At 40.5% G+C, this 20871-nt stretch overlaps 1 protein-coding gene across 1 annotated transcript in view; it reads left to right on the top strand.

The window, feature by feature from the left end:
• VPS13B (vacuolar protein sorting 13 homolog B) overlaps nt 1-20871 on the top strand; it is a 968736-nt gene that overhangs the window by 545303 nt on the left and 402562 nt on the right. Inside the window, exons 26-27 of the mRNA XM_066578394.1 lie at nt 18266-18434; nt 18539-18653. Of these exons, the coding sequence (XP_066434491.1) occupies nt 18266-18434; nt 18539-18653 (284 nt within the window). The remainder of the gene's footprint in view (nt 1-18265; nt 18435-18538; nt 18654-20871) is intronic.

Raw genomic sequence — 20871 nt, 5'->3', positions numbered from 1 at the left:
CATAGCATGCTATGCAAAAGTTATTCTTCATTCACACGAGCAGAAGCCAATTGGTTTCTGCTCGCAGATGAAAAATCGCAGCATGCTCCATTTTTGCGTGGATTCTGCGCAGATGGCTTTCATTGACGTCAGTGGAAGCCGTCTGATTTACGGCCCTTACACAGTTGACATTGCGGAAAGGTCGCGAATTCCATGTCATCACTAGGTAATAACGCGGGAAAAGCAGGAGTTTCAAAAAAAAATCTGAACTGCACATTTCCAACGGCTTGCCGTACGTACCATCCACAGTACAGATGAAGATTCAAGAAAGCAGGTATTCACAGACGCTGCTGCTGCCAGGACCGGATTCCGCCCCATGTGCATGCGGCTTTACGCTATTTGCTCATTCAAACGAGAAATCGGCAGACCTAAAATTAAGGACTCACACAGCCGAAGCTATGTGCATGGAAGCCCTATGGCTGCATACTCCAGACCTGTAGCCACCTTATGTGCCAAGTATGATACTATGCTTTGAGGCTATTTTTCCCCAGAAAAAAAACCTCCAGGTCCCTTTCTATGTATTTGAGAATATGAAAGTACAGTACTACATACTGAGACTTCCATGGCCTTATCAATTGAAGTTTTAGGTGCTTGTCTGTTATTGCAGCAATCAAGCATTTTTGGCTTCATATCCCATGGATATGCAATACGTATTTGATTAGAATACTTCTTAAGGCCCCCTGTCCACGGGCGTGATTTCGCTGGCGAATCACGCCGTCTGAAGCTTTCCATAGCATTGCTATGGAAAGCGCCTGCCCCCTGTCATTCTCCGCTTGAATTGCCGCAATTCTCTGCGGTCAGCCTATCTATCAGATTAGGCTGACAGCGGAGATCCGTCTGCGGCTCCTGCTCCCAGCCAGCGTGCCCGTGGACAGGAGGCCTTAAACAGCCATGTTGTTTAATTGCCTTTACTGATACGTTCTTACAAATATGTTGATGAGTCTCTTCACATTGATAATCCATAATAATGATCATTAATGTAAAGATTCTGCAACAAAAATGTTATTAAATCACAATCCATTTTATTGTTTCATTTTATGTAATTAAAAAAACAATTTGAGTGAACGGTTCTCAGTTTTACCAAATCAGAAATCTCTATGTGATATTAACCGCAATATTCTGCTCTAAATTTGAAAAATGTTCACTAAAAACTAGTACAACTCTCGTAGCTCTGTTATTTTTAAGCGCTGCTTACTAGTAAAGGCTCCAAGTATGAAGGTCATAGAAGGAGCCCCAGGCAATGTTGGCTGGATCTCTGACCCCTGTGATTAGTGTGAAAGTAGAACAGTTATTGACTGAAGTAATGTCTGAACAACATTTGTTTTTATTAAGGCTTCTGACATTTTTAACCAATTTTTTTAAAGCACCATGCATATACAATCAAAATGATGCAATCTTGCAAACACCCATTCCTGACACTTTCGGTAGTGTTTATAAAACACAACTTTTATTATACAGATAAAATGATACTATATAGCATGTATATAGCTCCAAAAACTAATATATATATTACTGCAGGTGGGTTGACAGGTTTTTACTTTAAATGATGCCTCTGCCATATGCCTTAAAAATGTTGCCCAACTGGATAATTGGGCTACTGTCTTAAAAAAGGATGACCCGATATTTGCAAATAGGTTTAATAAAAATATATGACCATGTCTACAACTCCTACGTAGACCTACTGTTTGTGACTAAATACAAACCCTACAATGACAAAAGGCAGAGCGCTTCCATGGATAGTATCACAGAATTATAAATCTTGTAAGTCAAGAAATCTGCTCACCTTCATGTGTATATATAAAGTGTGATTGTTCTCAGTGAGAGAACCAAGTAATCTTGTAGATATGATACCTTTTAATGGCTAACAAAAACACATGATGATTTAGTTTTTATCTCTTTGATCAGATTACTTTAAGTCACATTTCTGTGTGTGAACATTTATTTAGATCAAGAGGGGTGTCCCCCTCTCCTCTGCATCTGTTTGTTATATTTGTGTGCCATCTAAACTAGTTTCATCAGCCTGATGAAGGGTGGATAAGAACCTGAAAGCTTGCTGTAACATCATGTATTTTTGTTAGCCACTAACCCCTTGAGTGGCGGGTTTCCTACCACCCTGTCATGCCCACCAGGGCAGGTTTTTTAAAATGGTCTAATCATTGAATTTCAACTAATTTTGCAGTTGCGTCTCAAGAGCCATAACTTTTTCTTTTTTTTCCCATTGACATGGCCATATAAGGGCTTGTTTTTTGCGGGACAAGTTGTGATTTTTTTAAACAGGGGGGAGGAAAAAAAGAAATGGGGAAAAAAGAAAAAAAGGGGCCATGTCATTAAGGGGTTAAATAATGTATTAACTTCCTTCTCTGGGTCATTACAACGCATGGATACCACGTGTGATTGTATTTTTGATTTTTTTACAAAGTAAAGGGAGACAAGTGTTTTTATAATTTTTTTTTATAATTGTTTCCTTTTTTTTTTTTTTTTTTTAATTTTTTTCTTTTGTCCCTTTAGGGGACTTTCACAGGGACCCATCAGGACCCCCTGATCACATTCCGGGGGTCCGATGGTGACAGCCCTTTACATGCTGCAGTGACAGCCCTTTACATGCTGCAGTCACATAGACTGCAGCATGTAAAGGGTTAACACAGCAGAGATCGGAGGTTTTCTCTGATCTCTGCTGTAAGAGCTGGTACCTAGGTGTCCTCTGACAGCCAAGCACCAAGCTCTCCCTGCCACAGAGACCATCGGCTTGCTTCTGACAAGCCGATGGTCTCTATGGCAACCTGTAAACAAAGCAGGAGGTTGCCGACATATCGGCAATATCTTCTGCTGGTTTTTCAAAGCCCTTGCTTTGTTCTCTGTGGGTCTGTGCAGGCAGAGCACACTGTCACAGCTTGTGGCATTGTGCTCTGCAGCTCCCATAGTGATACATAGCCCGGAAATCTTCCGGGCTATGTCACTATGAGCAGTGGAGCTCGTCCCGGAAAATTTCCGGGCGTGCCACTCAAGGGGTTAAAAGGTATCATATCTACAAGATTTCTTGGCTTATTTTAGGACAATCACACTTTACTCTACTGGCTAGTTTTTTTTAACTTATTTTAAGTTTAACAATGTGTAAAAAACTTATTAAAAAAGATTTAAAGGGGTTGTCTCGCAGCAAGCATCAAAATTTTACATTACCCCATTCCCCCTGTCACCCCCCCTGGCATAAAATAGCAAATTAAAGCGGTTTTTAAACCGCTTGCTACTCACCGATCCGACGAAATAAGGAGTTTAAAAAATCTTCTCCCTAAGATGGCCGCCGGTCCTTTCCCAGGGATGCACTGCGGTTTTCTCCCATGGTGCACCATGGGCTCTGTGCGGTCCATTGCCGATTCCAGCCTCCTGATTGGCTGGAATCGGCACACGTGACGGGGCGGAGCTACGATGACGACGCGGTGACCAGCTCTCCGGCACGAGCGGCCCCATTCACCAGGCAGAAGACCGCGCAGCGCAAGCGCGTCTAAAAAAGCAAGAAGCCAGCGAAATTAGACGGAGCCATGGAGACGGGGACGCTAGCAACGGAGCAGGTAAGTGAATAACTTCTGTATGGCTCATATTTAATGCACGATGTACATTACAAAGTGCATTAATATGGCCATACAGAAGTGTATAACCCCACTTGCTTTCGCGAGACAACCCCTTTAAGCATAAAAAAACTAAAATCGGATCTCGTAGGCTACTAATAGCACTATATACTTTGTTAATCCTATGGCTAATATTCAAGCAAAACCTATAAAGTGACGTTACACTTAAAAACTATATAACCTCAGATCCTAATTCTTTAAACGGCCCGCATGTAGAAATTTCCTATTTTAGAGCCAAGTTTATTTGGAGCAATTATATTTTTAATTGTTTTTGCTCTACGGAGCGTTATCATAGGTTGTTCTGGAATTTTTGATTTCAGGAAAAGATTATCGGTTAGAATCAGCCAATATTTCTCAAGTGTTTCTCTAATCTGGACTTATTGGTCATTAAATGTAGTTAAAAAACACTGATGCCATTCATATTTTGCAGCTGATTCAATATTTATTTTTTTCTCTCTAAACGATCACTGTGTCAATTTATTTGCTTTATCAAAAAGCAGCTGAAACTTACGTTTTTAGATAACTTTTCTCACTACACCTTTCTCTGCTCAATAAAAACACCTTGTCTAGAACAATTATGGTCTGTCTGTCCAAACTGACCAAATGAAACATAGTCTTCCACTTTTTTTGGTGGCAACTAGAGATGAGCGAGTATACTCGCTAAGGCACTTTACTCGAGCGAGTAGTGCCTTTAGCCGAGTATCTCCCCGCTCGCCTCTAAAGATTCGGGGGCCGGCGAGGGAGAGCGGGGAGGAACTTAGGGGAGATCTCTCTCTCCCTCTCTCCCCCCCGCCGCAACTCACCTGTCACCCGCGGCGGCCCCCGAATCTTTAGAGACGAGCGGGGAGATACTCGGCTAAGGCACTACTCGCTCAAGTAAAGTGCCTTAGCGAGTATACTCGCTCATCTCTAGTGGCAACTCTTAAAATCCAATAAACTATTGCAATCTACCCACTTAAATTGCTTATTAGTAATAATGTTATCTCCCTGCACAAAAATACTGAGATCAATAAACCCAATGGAATGGGAGTGTGGGGAGGTTCTGGTAAAATTCAGACTCCAGTCATTATGATTAGGACCATTAACGAAATTGCTCAAGATATTTGGTGAATTATCCCAGATGATGAACAGACCATCAATATACCTATAAGACATAATTATATGTTCCATAAAAATTAATTTAGATATAAAAGTTTCCTCAAAATCCCCCATAATGATTTTCAAAACTAGGGACAAACAGCATGCTTATTTTGGTGTCCCTAGTCTACAGATAAAACTTTAGATCCTAATGCTGAGTTGATGCTCTCCTACTGCCCATTCCCGCTTGTGCAATGGCCAATGTTCTGGTATCTGCTCCATGCTCTTGAGACTGTGCTGGTAGACACAGCAAATTTTCTTGCAATGGCATGTATTAATGTGCCATCTTGGAGGAGCATGGTTACCTGTGCCACCTGATTGGACTGCAAATACTGCCTCATGAAACCAGTAGTGACACTAGCAAAACACAGTACTAGAGAAGTATCAGTCAGAAAGGCTAAGGAGAAAGTAATGGTCTGTGGCCACCACATGCAAAACCATTCCCATTTTGGAGGTTGTCTTGCTTGATGCCTCACCAGTGTGCCTGTTGTCACTTTCATTTGTTCTAAAGCAGATAAAATTGATTCCCAATTGCTTCAACAATCTTACCTGGATACATTGATATCCTTAAAGTTTGACTTGGGGTTGTACTGTACTGTAATGCTTAGAGGGGAATTCCAGTCTATTTTAACCGATGATCTTTCCCATGGATAGCTCATCAGTAGTTGAAGGAAGGGGGCCACTGCTCGGTACCCTCATCCATCAGTTGATTGCCCGGCCTGCTGTACTCTGCATCAGGCCAGACATTATTGTCAATGCGCAGAGGAAGCAGCATAGGCGTACATATAGGGGGTGCTGGGGTCGCGGTTGCGACCCGGCCCCTAAGCCCCCGGGGGCCCTCTTTCACACGGACTGACCACAGTTACTTTCACTAAGGTCTCTGTGCCGGCCGGCCGCTTCTCCTGCACGCCGGCCCTTCCTCCCGGACCTCCACTCAGAGGTCCTCCCTTGAGCGCAGGTCCGGGAGGAAGTGCCGGCGTGCAGGAGAAGCTGCAGACCCGCTCGCATATGTCGTGTCTGGGTTTTATCTACCCTTAAAAGTTTGGGTATTACCGATATATAGAAATGTCATCATTTTGTTTCCTATCAATTATGTTTTGCTTGTGATACAAGTGTAGAAATGGTTTTCCATAAAAACATTTGATTTTCATTAAACATAGGACTATTTTCATCCTCATAGGTGCACGTTTACATAAATTAGTTGGAACACTTGCACAACAGTGAGATGTTTGTTGGAAAAAATATAATTAGCTGTAAATATTGAATGATTAAAAAAAACTGGAAGAAGGAGGTGACATTACTCTAAATATGATTTCAACATGTATACTGTAGAAATTATCATAAAATGGTTACAGAAAGTAAATATATCCCCGTCTATTTTCTTTTTGTCTGTCTTCTGGCCACCCAATATTCATGCATGCGGAGCTTTCAGATAACTGACAGCATTAAAATATGAAAGGAGCCAGCCTGTGTCAACACCATGTGCGGCTCCTAGACTTTTCCTTTTCTTTTCTTCTTGTGTTAATTTTCACCCCCATTTAGCTCACATTTTTGTTCTGTTTTTTGTCTATTTTCTAAATATGTAAAAAATGCTGGGAGGCAGAACACATGATTATACTGTAACTCCGATATTCTTAAATGTTCACATGTTTTAATACGAAGCTCTCCGTGTGAATTACAAGATACAGTTGTGTATTTCTGTAATACAGCTCATCTTATCTTTATATAAATAATGTATATTTTTTATTTTTATAATTGATCACTTACTGTGGAAGAACATGAGCTGAAATCACACCTTTAAATTATTTGAGATAGTTATTAAAAATGTATATGATTTATATCAATTACTTAAGGTTTGCCGGCAATGGCAAATTTTGCTCATTATTATTTGAGTTTCATTTTAGTCACTCTTTTATGTTAAGCTTGGAATAAGCCTAATTTTTCTTTCTTTTTTTATTTTATTCTTTTTAGATTATTTTTAGATTATCTGCATACTTGTCTCTCCCACTCCCCCCAAACCCCCGCATTTGCTCGGACGAGTATGCAGATACTCGGGAAGAGCGATGCTTGCTTGAGTATCTCCCTTAAACGAGCATGCTCGCTCATCTCTAGTCAGCATCTGTCCATTGTGTGAATGGCCCATAAATTCTCTTCTAAAAATATCTCAAAATGGTAACTATGGCTCCGACCACATGGCCACCCCATAGTTTTGTACAGAAAATATAATACTCAAATCTATTAGAAAATAAAAACAGATTAAAAATGTTCACTATCTGGTTTTAATTAGTTAAAATATAGGTGATATCTGTCATACCCAACCTTATGGTGGAACTATGCGGATTTGGGTCTCGATCCGGTTTAACAATGAACCACTCAAGATCTAAAGCATTTACTCTTACGCTATCTCCTCAGTCGATAGCTTTACCCCAGATTAACTTTTCCTTTCAGTGGACAACGGGCACGCTGGGCTACCTTGGCATCCACTTGACAAACTCCTATGCATCCTTATATACTCAAAACTACATCCCCCCTCCCTTCCACAAAATAAGGGTACTCCTGGAAAGTTGGATCCGATACCACATTTCAGGAATTGGGAGAGTTAATGCCTTAAAGATTACACTCCTTCCTAAGCTTTTATATTACTTTAGAGCTCTCCCAATACTAGTACCTGGATATATGCTGAAAACTCTCCAGCAGATGTCTCTTCGATTTGTCAGTAACAACTTGGTTTTCGAGTCTACCTTGCTTAGGCACAGATGAAAGGGTGGTTTGTGAGTTCCTAATTACTTAAAATATTACCAGGTGGCCCAGCCAGCTCTCTTACACTCCTCCTCTAACACCCCTCTCTGGGTGTCCTTAGAAGCAACTGAAATACACCCTCTTAATACAGACTCTATTTTATGGATACCGCCTAATCATAGGCCCCGAATCAGCAATCCCATTACTAATCACTCCCTTTGTATTTGGGACTCCATAAGATATTCAGGGAAGCGAATATCCCCTCACCTCTCTCTCTTTCCACTTCTGTGAAATCCACTAGAAATGGAGTCGCCCCAATCTTTTAGGTATTGGTCGAAATCCGGCTTCACCAAATTATACAAATTGCTTTCAATAAATGGACGCACCCTTTTTCCTACCTTAAAGGAAAAATATGTTACCGCATTCATAAGTGTTTCGATACCTGCAGCTAAAACATTTTATTTCCTCTCTCCTTAAGAATACATTTTATCCATTAACCTTAACCCCAGTTGAGGGATATTGCTATAGATACCCACACGCAAGAGGCCTCATTTTGCACATTTATTCAAGATTGGTGCATTCGCTCTACCATACACAATTAACATACGTAACGCATTGGGAAAGGGACCTTGGTGAAACACTCTCCGAAGAGGACTGGACCTAGATATGGGAGTCTGCTAACAGCAGCGCCAGAAATATATTAATGTTAGAAACTTCATTTAAAATGTTGTTCCGCTGGTACTTAACCCCAGACCGAGTGGCCCATGCAATACCCGGGTGCTATCCCAACTGTTTCCGTGGATGCTCAACTTTAGGAGATGTGCTCCACATTTGGTGGTCCTGTCCTCGGGTTGGGGGGCTATGGATTTGAGTCTACTTTCTAATATATTCAGTCACAGGCCACAACATATGCAAAATCCCTTTGGAGGGGCTATTAAACAAACGCATAAGAAATATCACCCCCTCCCCCCCCCCCCCCCCCCGACTCCAGGAAACTAATTCCCTTTCTTTTTCTGGCCACAAAACAAATTAATGCCCGTTAGTGGTGCAAAGCTTCCTTGGACTTTACCGAGGTCAAGCGCAGGTTGGATTGGTACCTAATATATGAATAACTGACCTCTATTCTAGCTGATAGGCATGGAAAATTCTTGAAAATATGGTCTCTTTGGCTCCCCAACAAAGTAATAGATCCCTAGCCCCCCTGTAAAAGCATCAATATCATAAAATGCCCACTAAACTGCCACTCTATAGCCTAAAACTGTCTGTTGCGGCGTCCACCCCATAGGAAACACTCCTTCTGTCTTAGAATTCACCCTCCCCCACCCCCGGTCCCTAGCTTTACCTAAATCTTTCCTGTCCCCCCCCCATTACTCACATTAGGCCATGGCCAGGCCATTAGTATTCTGATTGTTCTTTTTAGCTGTCCAACTTCAAAATTGGACAGGGACACTAAAGAAGAAGATCATTCTTAACTCGAATTTCAGCCATGTTTTCTTCTCTCTCTCCCCTCAATCTACATAATTGTGAACTGCTGTGGTTTTGTATTAATGAGACTATGAAGCATTCTAGTCAAATGTTTATTTCAATACAGTGAAATTTGAAAATTTCAAATAAAAATTGCAGTAAGAAAAAAAAATATATGTATGTATATGTGTGTGTGTGTGTGTGTGTGTGTGTGTATATATACATGTATATATGTGATATATTTCCTTTAATATTTAAATAGTGGTTAGTAAATAGAAGACATAACCTATGGCATACCATCGTGTCCATACTTTCTGATATTTTTTAATAAAAGAAATTATACTTGTAATTTTCAGTTTTTTTCTATTGATGGTTTATTGATCTGAGAGCAACAGCACCCAACATAACGCAATTCTAGGGGCACTAAGGCTAGTGCCTATTAAGCAAGCCATTAGACAGCTATTTTTCAATTTTATTTTAATGGTTACAAGGTGGTGTGTGATCCACAGCACTCTCCTTAGTGATCCAAAATGAGCAATTCCTTTATTGATTCTCCAAGTATTTTCATCCAGGCTCAGTATTTATTAATAGGAAAATGAAGTTGACATACAGTATCAAGGATTTGGTGACACAGGACCTTTGTCATCTATATGCCCATTCACTTGCTGGAGAGAGAATCAGGCTTAGACCTGCTCTGTAAAGCAAGTGCACAGACATATAGTTGAGAATAGTCCTTTGTGATCAAAAAGTTTAAATGTAAAAGTCTGGATGTACATATTTGGAGAATCAATAAGGAGACAATTATTAAGGAGAACACAGAATAGAAACTGCAGGTGAAACTATTCTAACATTAGTCCTAGAATATCTGGGGTTTAAAACATTATTAGAGATTAGAGATGCTCGAGTGAGCATCGCTCTTCTCGCTTAACTGCATACTTTTCCGAGCAAATGCCGGGGGGGGGGGGGTGTCTCTCTCACCCCCCCCCCCCCCTTCCCCTGCATTTGCTTGGACGAGTATGCAGTTACTCAAGAAGAGCAATGCTCACTCGAGTATCTGCCTTTACGGAGTGTGCTTGCTCATCTCTAAACATTATTTTTAAGTAGTGTAAATATAAAACATTTTTATAGTTACGGACTGGATTTAACTAGAAATAATGTTTTTGGTGGGGCACCCTCTTTAATCTGAAAATTGTGTCACAAATCACTTTAGTGGTGCTAATTTTGCTACATTTTGTGGGTATTGCGGTGGAACTTTAAAGGGGTTATCCAGGCAGTGCCCTATCAGATACACTGGAATCAAAGCCGAAACGCTGCTCTGACCCCTGTGTAGTGGCCGACACTCGTACTTGCAGGCTGAGTTCCCATTAATTTAAATGTCAGCAGCGCCTGCAATTACGAGCGTTGGCCACTACACAGGGGTTGGAGTAGCGCTTCTGCTCCGACCCCGGTGTATCCCAGTGATGCTGCCTTCATGACCCCTTTAGCCTTGGATTTATTATTGGGAAAAACACATGTAGTCTTTTATATTAAATGGAAGGCTCTTCCCATATAAGTATAGTAATGATATTGCTACTCTCTAATATTTATTGTAGTTTAACTACAATATACTAAAATATAATAAATGAGTAAAAACTAAATAAGTAAAATACTTACCAATAAAAGTAAAATCGAGGCGGATATTTTATACTTTCATGTATTAACCTCTTTTCTCCTCATTTATTGACCTTACAATGAACAATTCAGTTTTTTGTGTTTACTTCTTATTTGCTTTCGTTTATTTATTTTATTAAACACTTTTGTGTGGTGACCGTCTGCTTGTTAATTTCACATTCTGTGTTCCCTCCCTGACTGTCATTGATAATTTATGTTTAGGCCTTGAACAATTTATCAGTCTTTGTTGGTGGTATCCTCGGAATAAATATTTCTAACTTTTTATTTGTCTGCTGGAGATTAAAACTGAAGGACACCGTCTGAGACACCAGCTTTGTGTGACCACCAGGACTTGGGGCCCTCTGTAAATTACCCCCATGGATTGTAAAGGCCATTTAAACATGTACAGTACAGCCGCACATGTGTATTCCTCCAATTTGCTTTTAAAGCCTTGAACGCTGTCAAACAGAACTAAGTTTCTCCAGGCCATATTTATGAATTTTTGAACTTTGTATGTTTTGCATAGAAGGCATCCTCTGTTCTCTGGGCTTGGAAACTCACTGATTATTTTTCAAAGTCTTCTTTCAAGTGTAGTGAACTTTTAAATGATTTTTTTTTGTCTTGAAGTAGGGGGCAGGGAATCCATCTGACCACTTGTTTACATTAAACTGGAAAAAGGAGGCATTTGCTTACAATATCCATAGATGATTTATATTTTGAGCTGTGAGTAATTCTTTTCTCGCTGACAAGTTTATGGTGAGCATTGAACTCCTGTGTGTGCTTATGGGAGAGCTCCATAGCTTCCTGCATTAATTTCAGTCTGGGTGGCGTGTGGGGGTATGTTGGAGGAGGGTAGACATGCTCAGAGTAGTTCTTAGATGAAAAGAGCATAAAAAGAGTTAATCTTTTCTTCTTTTTACCGTGCTCAGATTAGGAGCTGAAGAGCAAAGGTAATTCAGACTACAACACACCACTTGTTACTGTTTACATAGGCCTAAACAGTGGTAGAAGTGTTTAGTCCTCTGGGACACTTGGTGATTGAACAAGAAGCTGAAGTTATTTTGATAAGATATAGCACCAGTGTGGCCAAGAGCTACGATTATCTTGGGGCCTTGAGGCGGGCCAAGGATGAAGACCTTATGTGTTTAGTTCTTCCTGATGCTCAAAGATAAATTTTGGCTAAGAAAATAAACTTTGTATTTGGACCAATTTGCAAAGCATCGGTGAAAGAATGGAATTGTTTATCTTAGGACTTGGCGTGAGAAGGTGTGGGAAAGTTAAGGAAAGAGTACAGCAAGTATGCCGAGAATCTTATTCTTTACAATGCCTGAATCAATCTGTATGCTTGCTAAATAATGCATGGCTATAAAACAATGGCTGCTGGATTCACCATATTAAAGTCACGAATAGCGAAATCCAAAATTTGACACTGGGTAGATGGCGCAGACTAATACAAGAATTAATTTTCATATTATTTGAGAAAGGGGACTTTGTTCCTCAAAAAAGGATTGTGTCTTCAAGACATTTTGTAAGCAATTAGGAGATGGACAAGTACCTCCGCAGTGCCACCTATTGGAAGGTGACTTCCCTATAAATTGGTGTACAGTTTTTCAACAAGCCTTGCTAACATGACTATCGATATGGTTTATATGCTTAGTCATGTTAGCAAGCAAGACCTGTTGAAAGGTCAAACAATGACTTATAGGGAAGCCACCTTCCAATAAGTGGTATAATGCAGGTACTTGTCTACCCCCTATTTACATACTCTTTTTTCCCAGGGAGCATTGTATGGCCTATATATATAGACTTGGCACTCTTCTCAAGGAGAAAGTTAATCCCCCAGACATTTTGTAACAAATTCCTACAATGTTACACTATTGTTTTTGCAAAGGAGTCTGCACATATAACCATTTACAGATTTTGGATGTTCTGTTCCTGCTCTCTACCCTCTTCCTGGATTGGCTTCCCTGGTGGAATGCGGTTATGGACAACTGCAGTATTCTTTTACTGTCCATAAATATGCTTTTTGGTGTTGTCTGACATAGCACAACACCACAAGGTGAGTCTTTAATTTACATGCCTGCTTCATCTCCTGACATATTTACCTAATGAAAAACTGTCTTAAGGTGCTTACAGACAGAACGATTATCGTTCACATGAGAGAAAGTGAACAATAATCATTCGTGCTAAACGTGCGGCAACAAATCTCACTCTCTCCCCCGCCACCCGGCGCCCCCCAAGCACGCTTGGAAAAGAATGCAGTTACTCGAGAAGAGCGAGGTTCGCTCAAGTAACTGACTTGTCCGAGCGTGCTTGCTCATCTCTATTGGTGACAAAATATTTAAAGCATTCTCCATCTCTTGGAAGTGATTTCACGAATGGCTTCATCAATCCCAATTTTATATGGAGAGGTGGTAGAATAACTTTATGTGGAGGTATCAAAGTTTCTCGGAGGACCTTTTTTCGACTGACTGTGAGCACCCTCGGCTGCCAACTCTTCTTGGTTCAGTGATTTTGTCGGTCTTGACTGTCCAATAGACACAGAAAACAAGGGTGTTTGGTATATCCAGCTTGTTGCTTGAGCAGCATGCACAAGACCTTTAAATCCCCGCACACTTGCCAACTGTGGTCTTCATATTTAAGTTTACGATGAACAATTTCCAAGTTCTCGTAGGTTTCCTTCAAGTGTACGGAATGACCTACAGGGATGGAAGTGTAAAAGTTGCCATTGCGGAGCAAAACTGCTTTAAGACTTCTTTTCGAGAAATTTATGAAAAGACGCCATTGCGTTGAATCCTATCGGATTTTGAATTGACCCATTCAACCCTTCGACATTGATGAAATAAACCAACTTGTCTTCCTGGGCAAAGTAAGGAACAAACTCCTTTTCACGATGTCTAAACCATAAAAAAAGACACTCCTGGCAAAAATAAATTCCTGCTTTTGAGCCTTGAAACGAGTAACTCAGCGGCATCTTTGGGAAGATTCAAGTCTCTTACCAAATCGTTAATCTCCTCCTGGGAAAAAAATTTTGTTCTTGTATCCTCTTCAAAGTCAGAACTTGATTCGCCATCTGGTTCAGGTATGACTCCTACTTCATCGGAGCTACGTATCTCTTCCAAGGTAGCAGGGGGCTTGGTTACTGGTATATCTGTGCCATGGGTGATGGGATGAATTGCTGAAGGAAGATTAGGGTATAAAATGGAATGCTTCCATTTGGAATTACACCATTTCACATCACATGAACAAAAGTAACAGTCGTAAATATGGTTCTTTTGCTCTCGCCATACTATAGGAATCCCATAACGGAAAGCTTTTTTCTTACCCTTGAACCAATTTCGAAGGGTCTCAACACACTATTTGTACACTTTATGTGGCACCCAAACTTTATTTTGATCTCCAAGTTTTAGTCCGAAGTATGCGGAGCATACTTTTTTCACAAAGTCTGTAATATTCAGCTGTTGCTTCAACACTGTATATTCACCACAAATGAAGCATAAACTGTCAAGCGAATTACTCCACTTCCGCAGAGCCATAACGCTAACTTGGGTAAACACGATTTAAGAATGACGAGCTAACATGAAGAGATTGTGAGAGTTACTCCCTCTCTTTCCGTTTGTCAGCATCCATAACAGCAGAGAGCCGGCATCACTGGCAGTGGCGGCAAACAGTGAGCGGGGGAGCGAGCTGTCAGCGGCCACAGTAGCAGAGAGCCGGCGTAAAGAACAGAGCTGAGAGGTGGCACAGAGACGTCTGCGGAGGGAGCAGATGGCCAGAGGAGATGCTCTGCGGCTTCATAAGTCACAGCGCAAGGGCTTCGCCAGGGAAGATGGGATGGCACAGCCTCACAGCAGGGGGATTCCTAGAGCGGCTGCAGTATCACACTGTCAGTGCAGGTGCCGCTTAGTGGTTCACCACGGGGAGAAGGAAGGGGAACAGCTTCTCTGGGGAGAGTGATTGCTGCGGCGTACTAGGACTTTACTCATGGCAGCCAATCAGCTCCAGACGATGGACTGAAGTGACATTGTTTCTGCAAAAAAGCAGATATTTTTCGGGAAACGGACAGGTCCTTTAACCTTTTACTTAGTACAGTTTGCTATATATGGAGTAATGTACAATGATCATATAAAGGCATGAGTATGCAGACTGAGTGCATTTATATAGATCATGAAGCTCTAAATTTTTCCTAATAATCCTATAATTTATACTAGGAGGTATGTAATTAATTACACATCTCAGCTGCTACAGAACCTACATTTGAAGAGTAAGGAGGGTTTATTTTCCATCATTTACGAACTTGATATGAAATGTCCTTTTTCTAATAAAGAAGTTCTGCAGCAGGTGTAGTCTCAAATTACATAGCTGCAAGGGGCAAAGTATTGTATCATATACAATGCAGCTGTTGAAGAACATCCTCTTAAAGCCATGGCGTCTGTTACAAGAATATGCTGCCCTATTACATGTGTGCTGCGGTATTATACAACATGGCATAAAGAGGGAAAGAGAAAAATACAGCGGACTCATAATGTTTCTGTATTCATAAGCCTTTGGTTCACTCACTTCTCATTCCCTCACCATTGATTTACGACCGCTGATTTGCCAGTACTGTATATGCCGCATCCGTCAATGGAAAGCTGCACTGCCGATGACAAAAAAAACTAAAGTAAGGGTCTTTTTTTTTTATTACATCACATTTGCAACATAGAAATTGCACACCACCCTTCCATGGATTCCATTTCCAGGAAGACTCCAGTGTTATCAGATATGTTTTTACACACAAAGGCAATGGCCATTCTTTTACCCAAATTTGTCCTAATTGCAGGCAGTACAGTTTCAGAAGCCACTTAGAAAATAACATAACTAATGATTTATGATCTCCACTTGTACAAATTGGTTGTGAGTGACCTTTTCTACTTTCTGACACTCATCTAGTTAATAGTTTCCACTCCTTTGTCTTTGCTGTTGAACTTTCCCAAGTGGCATCTTACAAGTATGTTTATTCCAGTATTTAACATTGTAATTGCTTTAAAAGCATACAGCGCTTACCAGTCTGATGCAAGTTTTCGTCAGACCACCCGTGCTGCCATGTGAATGTTGCTGCATTTTATGTGGTCGGGGGTTAGAAGTAGAAAGAAATTTTCAATAGTGCTGCATCACAATCCGTTTTATCATGCCGAGTGACTTCAGTAAATACATTGCAGTATTTCTTATACTCCAAGTGTCGGGTTTATGTAGACAGTTTAGAACTAGATAATTAGGCAGAATGACTGGGGTAAATACAAGGCTGTCCCAACCAGGTGTCTAGAGTATGTAAATAATCTAGTTTAAGGTCAGTTATTCATCATCTCATTCTATAGAATGTCTTTGAAGAGTTGATAAATATAACATTCTAGTTTTTTTAATTTAACTGCTAAAACAAATAATATAGTTTATCTATACAAATTAAAATTAGTTCCATTTGTGACAATACAGCTGTAAATTCTGTCCAATTTGACCAGGGATTTATATAGTAGTAGTGTACATTATGGCATTTTTTCTTCCTGCTGTTACCTCTAGGGGGAGCTCCCTGCTTACACATTTATACAGCTAGTCTGGAGTGGAATGGCAGCCGTATAAATCTGCTTGCAGTGACCTTCTCCTACTGGCAGATACTTCTTTATAGATACACATGCCTAAACAATTATGTTATGCTTACACGCGGCAGATTGGTTGCACTGACTGCTGTGACTGTGGTGTTTTTACGTATCAGTGAGGTTGTTTCTGCTATTTGTGTATGGATTTCTACAAACTCTGTTAAGATTTTTGGAACAGTGTGCATAAGAGAATACACCTTCCCTGAGTTATCTAAGAAGAGTGATATTAGCCTCAGTAATATGTTGGATGACAAGTGATTAATGCCTTCATTATTACAGTGTCCATAGTGATTGTCGATCACATTTCTACATACTCTAAATGTCTATATATTTGTCATTACACACTCTTTACTGTAGCTCTGGTTGTGTTCAGACTTCAAATTGTGGTACAGTTTTTTTAGCCCCCCCCCCCCAAAAAAAAAAATTAGTAGAAGGAAATAGAAATATTTAATCCTACAGGCCTGAAGCCTAAAGGTCCATTTAGACAACGATTATCGCTCAAAATTCAAAGCCAGCTTGAAAATCATTGTACGGTATTATTAGACCGCACGCTGAGTTCTCTGTGGGATAGCGCTAGTAGTATTCTTTCAGCTGCTATCCCGCTCGAGAACAAGGGAGCTGAATGCAGATAACAGACCTCCAGTTGTTATCTGCATTCAGCGAAAGGCTTCACTTGCATGCTAATAAGCTACTAAGTATCTACCCAGTAGTCTATGCAATATGATCACTCAAAACTGCCATTCAAGTTATCTTTTAAACAAATTTTGAGCAATCATGTTTCTGTGTAAATGGGCCTTTACACTGAACTTTGGAGAGATCTTGCTGACAATGTGTACATTTAGGTGCAATGTTATCATTTTACACCTTGCCCGGCTTTGACTATTGGTATATTCATTATATGTGGAAATGTCAATGTGTTTTGTTGATCTGGATCAGCACAGCATGTAGGGGTATATTGTCTATGGGTTGTTTTTCTCTTTCGTCCCTCCGATCCACAAATTCCAGGTGGTGGTTGTGGCCATCCAAGATGGCTAAAAAGATCTTAAGACTACCTAGTCCTCCACAGTGCATTGCTAGTGTTAGACTATCAATGCACTTTAACTGTTTTCTGATTGGCGAGAATTGTTCATGTGATCACCACTGGCCAATCAGAGAGCTGTGGACAGTGTGTATCAGGTAGTGAGAAAATTGTTGCAGCCATCTTGGAGAGCCGAACATTGGGCCAAGAAATGCTGGATTGAAGGGCAGCAGAGAAAAACAACTGCAAGTAAGATGCCCTCCATCATGGGACAGACTTTTGTCCCAAAACCAGAAGGTTGCTTTAATTAGTAGACTTTAGACTGGTATATTACCATGATCATGTGTCATCTTTGAAATATGATTTTGAAATAGTATTCACCTATTTAAGGGTAGTCTCTCAGATTGAACATCCTATTTCAACTGCAAAGAGCGTGTTATACAGCAGGAGGCACTGAGCAGATTGATACATAATTTTATGGAAAAAGATTTAGTGGAACTTGTAGTTTTTTCCTTTATATCTCTGCTCATTCTGAGCTGAACAGTCCAATGGGCGGCCCTATTAGTGATTGAAAGCTATTTGGGAATGATTGATCACTGATAGGACCGCCCATTAGACTGTTCAGCTCAGAATAAACAGAGCGATCATCGTTCATGATTTTAAGCTGCATAAAATCATGGACGATGATCGTTCAGTGTAAACAGTAGCCGTTCAGTACTGAACGGCCGCTGTGTTAAGAGAATGGATTAGGGCGGGGGAGAGCGAGGAGTGAAATCTCCTCCAGCCACCCCGCTGCAAGCCATCAATACTCGCTCCTGTGCAACAGCACGGGAGAGAGTACATGCGGGGACGAGTGTTGAGCATCGTTTGCCTGACAGTCGTCCCGTGTAAATGGGGCTTTAGAACCTGTAATTTTAGTCCTTTGAGGCTCTGTTTTACAGTTGCTTATTTTTTGTCTACAGGGTGATTCTATACAAGCCACAGACTCCCCATTCTCAGACTCTGTTACCCTAGAGCAAACCACAAGTAACATTGGAGTGTCAAGTGGTCGAGTCAGTCTATGGATGCAGTGGATGTTACCCAAAATCACCATAAAGCTATTTGCTGCTGACCCTACGTGTAAAGGCACAAGTATGACTTTTCCTATTATATATAGTAACACATCACGTTACATTCATCTGTCAATAATAATTATCTTCCTCCACTCTCTGACCTACATTTTGTGTTTTTTGCAGAGCTCTGTGTTGTCAGTGAACTGGAGGACCTAAATGCCTCCGTTGATGTCCAGGATGTGTACACTAAAGTCAAGTGCAAAATTGAAAGCTTCAACATTGACCACTACAGGAGCAGGTAACTTGAGGGTTTGTGTTGAGCGAGTCTCTGTTCCTTGTATTCACAGAAGGGTATTTTAAGTTTGTATTAGTTCAGAAGTAAAGAGGAACTCAGCAGCTCACCGCAGGATCGGGAGCCAGCACTCCAGACATGTGAACACACAGTGGGGAGGAAGTAACTTTTCCACCAAGCATAGGCTTCCCTGCAATATCCTATATTGAATATCAAATATTATTCTCTGGTTTGCTGCCAGGATTTTTATTATTTGATCTTCAATAAAATTTGTTGCAGGGAAGTCTATGCATGCTGGACAAGTTACTTCCTCTCTATTAAAGTTCCTGAATACAGAGTAATTGTTGCTTACTTCAGCTGCTCCCATAACAGAAGAGCTGATAGAAACAAAAATCGCTAATGTGAATTGGTCCTAAGATCAGGCTAATAATTAAAATAACTTTTGTAGGGATTGTCCCACAAAAGGAACTTATATAGAAGGTAAGGTAGGAGTCCTGCCTCTGGGACCTCCATGATCACAACATTGTCTCAAGGGTTCCCAAATAAATGGAGTGGTGGTTACGCGTGTGCACTACCACTCCCTTCATCTGAATGTAGTAGCTGCGGGAGATAGCTAAATACAAGTGCTAGACTACATCTCTAAATTTGGCTGTCCCATTTAAATTAATAAAGCTATAGCGCCCACACACAATGGGGAAACTCAGAACCCCTGTTCTTGTAATTGGTGGGCATCCCAGCTGTCTGACACCCACTATTCAGATGCCAATCCGCCTATTTTATGTTTAGGGGATAAGTTCTTTTTGTAGGACAATCCCTTTAATGAAGTTAAACTGCAATACTAGATTCTGCCCCTGGACAAGAGTGGAGCTGTTTCTAGAAGGCAAAGACTTTTGTTTTCTCAGACAACTTTAAAATTGTTCTTGTCCTTAAAGTGCCCTATAAATTGCCTTGTTGAAGGCGCTTTTAATACATAGCATCTTGGCTGCCTTACGTTACATTGAGCTCCACAACCTGTTAATTAGAAACTAGTGCCGGTCCTGTTTCCCATTATCTGCTTGTTATTTGACATCATAAATTGATTTTAAGACGGGAGTAATCCAGTTTCCTGAAAACAACTTTTGCTCATCCTTCCTGCTAATGTGTTCCTAATTCTCCATGTGGTGTTGGTTCTGCAATGTGTATTCAACCAAGATACTCAATTAAATGATGTATGCTCTTGTTTACAATGTGTATTGTTTCCTGACAGCCGAGGTGGTGAAGGAGGGGTGAGCAGCTTTATTATTTTTAGCTTCTAAATGGATTTCATTTTCGTTGATCAAACATTACATACATGGGTAACGTGTAATAACATTTTATTCCAGGCCAGGTGAAAGCTGGCAAACAGGAAATTTTCTTGGGATAATCCTACAATGCAGAGAGAAAAATGTGGTGAGGCTATTGTCGTCGCTAAGTTACTTAAGAAAGTCATAATCTACCATCTGACCCATGTGATACTTTAACCCTAAATAATATGACTCCAAGAATCACTATCTGGGGTCTCTGCACCATTGTGAACTATTTTACAGTTCAGGCTCCATGCGCACTGGCGTTATTGCCAGTTTGTCAGGGTTTTCTATATTTTTGGCAGCAAGTATAGTAGAGTCTCCAACTGCTGTATGCCAAAATTCAATCTGTCAATCTCCATTATACATCATTGGGGTCTGTCAGGATCCATTGGCACCTGTTTTAAATGGATGCAGCACAGCTCTTGTATAAATGGCCATGATGACGCCTTTGTGGACAGAGCTTTACTTATATGTAGATTTAATCCACATAAAAAAGTCACTTTGAAAATTGCATTACTTTTTCTATATTAATCCTGAGTTACAGCCTGCAATATATGTCACAGCTACAATTCTGCTGGCCTCAAAGCTGAAATCTTCCAGCATGCCTTTTCGAATGACTATCTCAATATGATCAGATTGATTTTATGTAGGAAAGGCGAATCCTTTACTAAATTATAGAAGCCCAGTTCACTTATTAATACTGAGTCTATCAGCAGGATTGTTAACTGTTTCCAATAGCAATGATCAGATCTGTGAATACAACTCTGGATCGGTACTAGCTTAATTATGCAGCGCGCTCACAAACTGGCTCTATTTTTATGTTGATTATATCTACCATACAATGGTGCTTTATAGCTCATCTTACATTTTAATCTTCTTATTTCAAGTGGTTGTACTCC

Source organism: Eleutherodactylus coqui, chromosome 9, assembly GCF_035609145.1.
Source record: "Eleutherodactylus coqui strain aEleCoq1 chromosome 9, aEleCoq1.hap1, whole genome shotgun sequence".
Taxonomy (NCBI): domain Eukaryota; kingdom Metazoa; phylum Chordata; class Amphibia; order Anura; family Eleutherodactylidae; genus Eleutherodactylus; species Eleutherodactylus coqui.
This window is presented reverse-complemented; position numbering and strand designations above follow the sequence as displayed.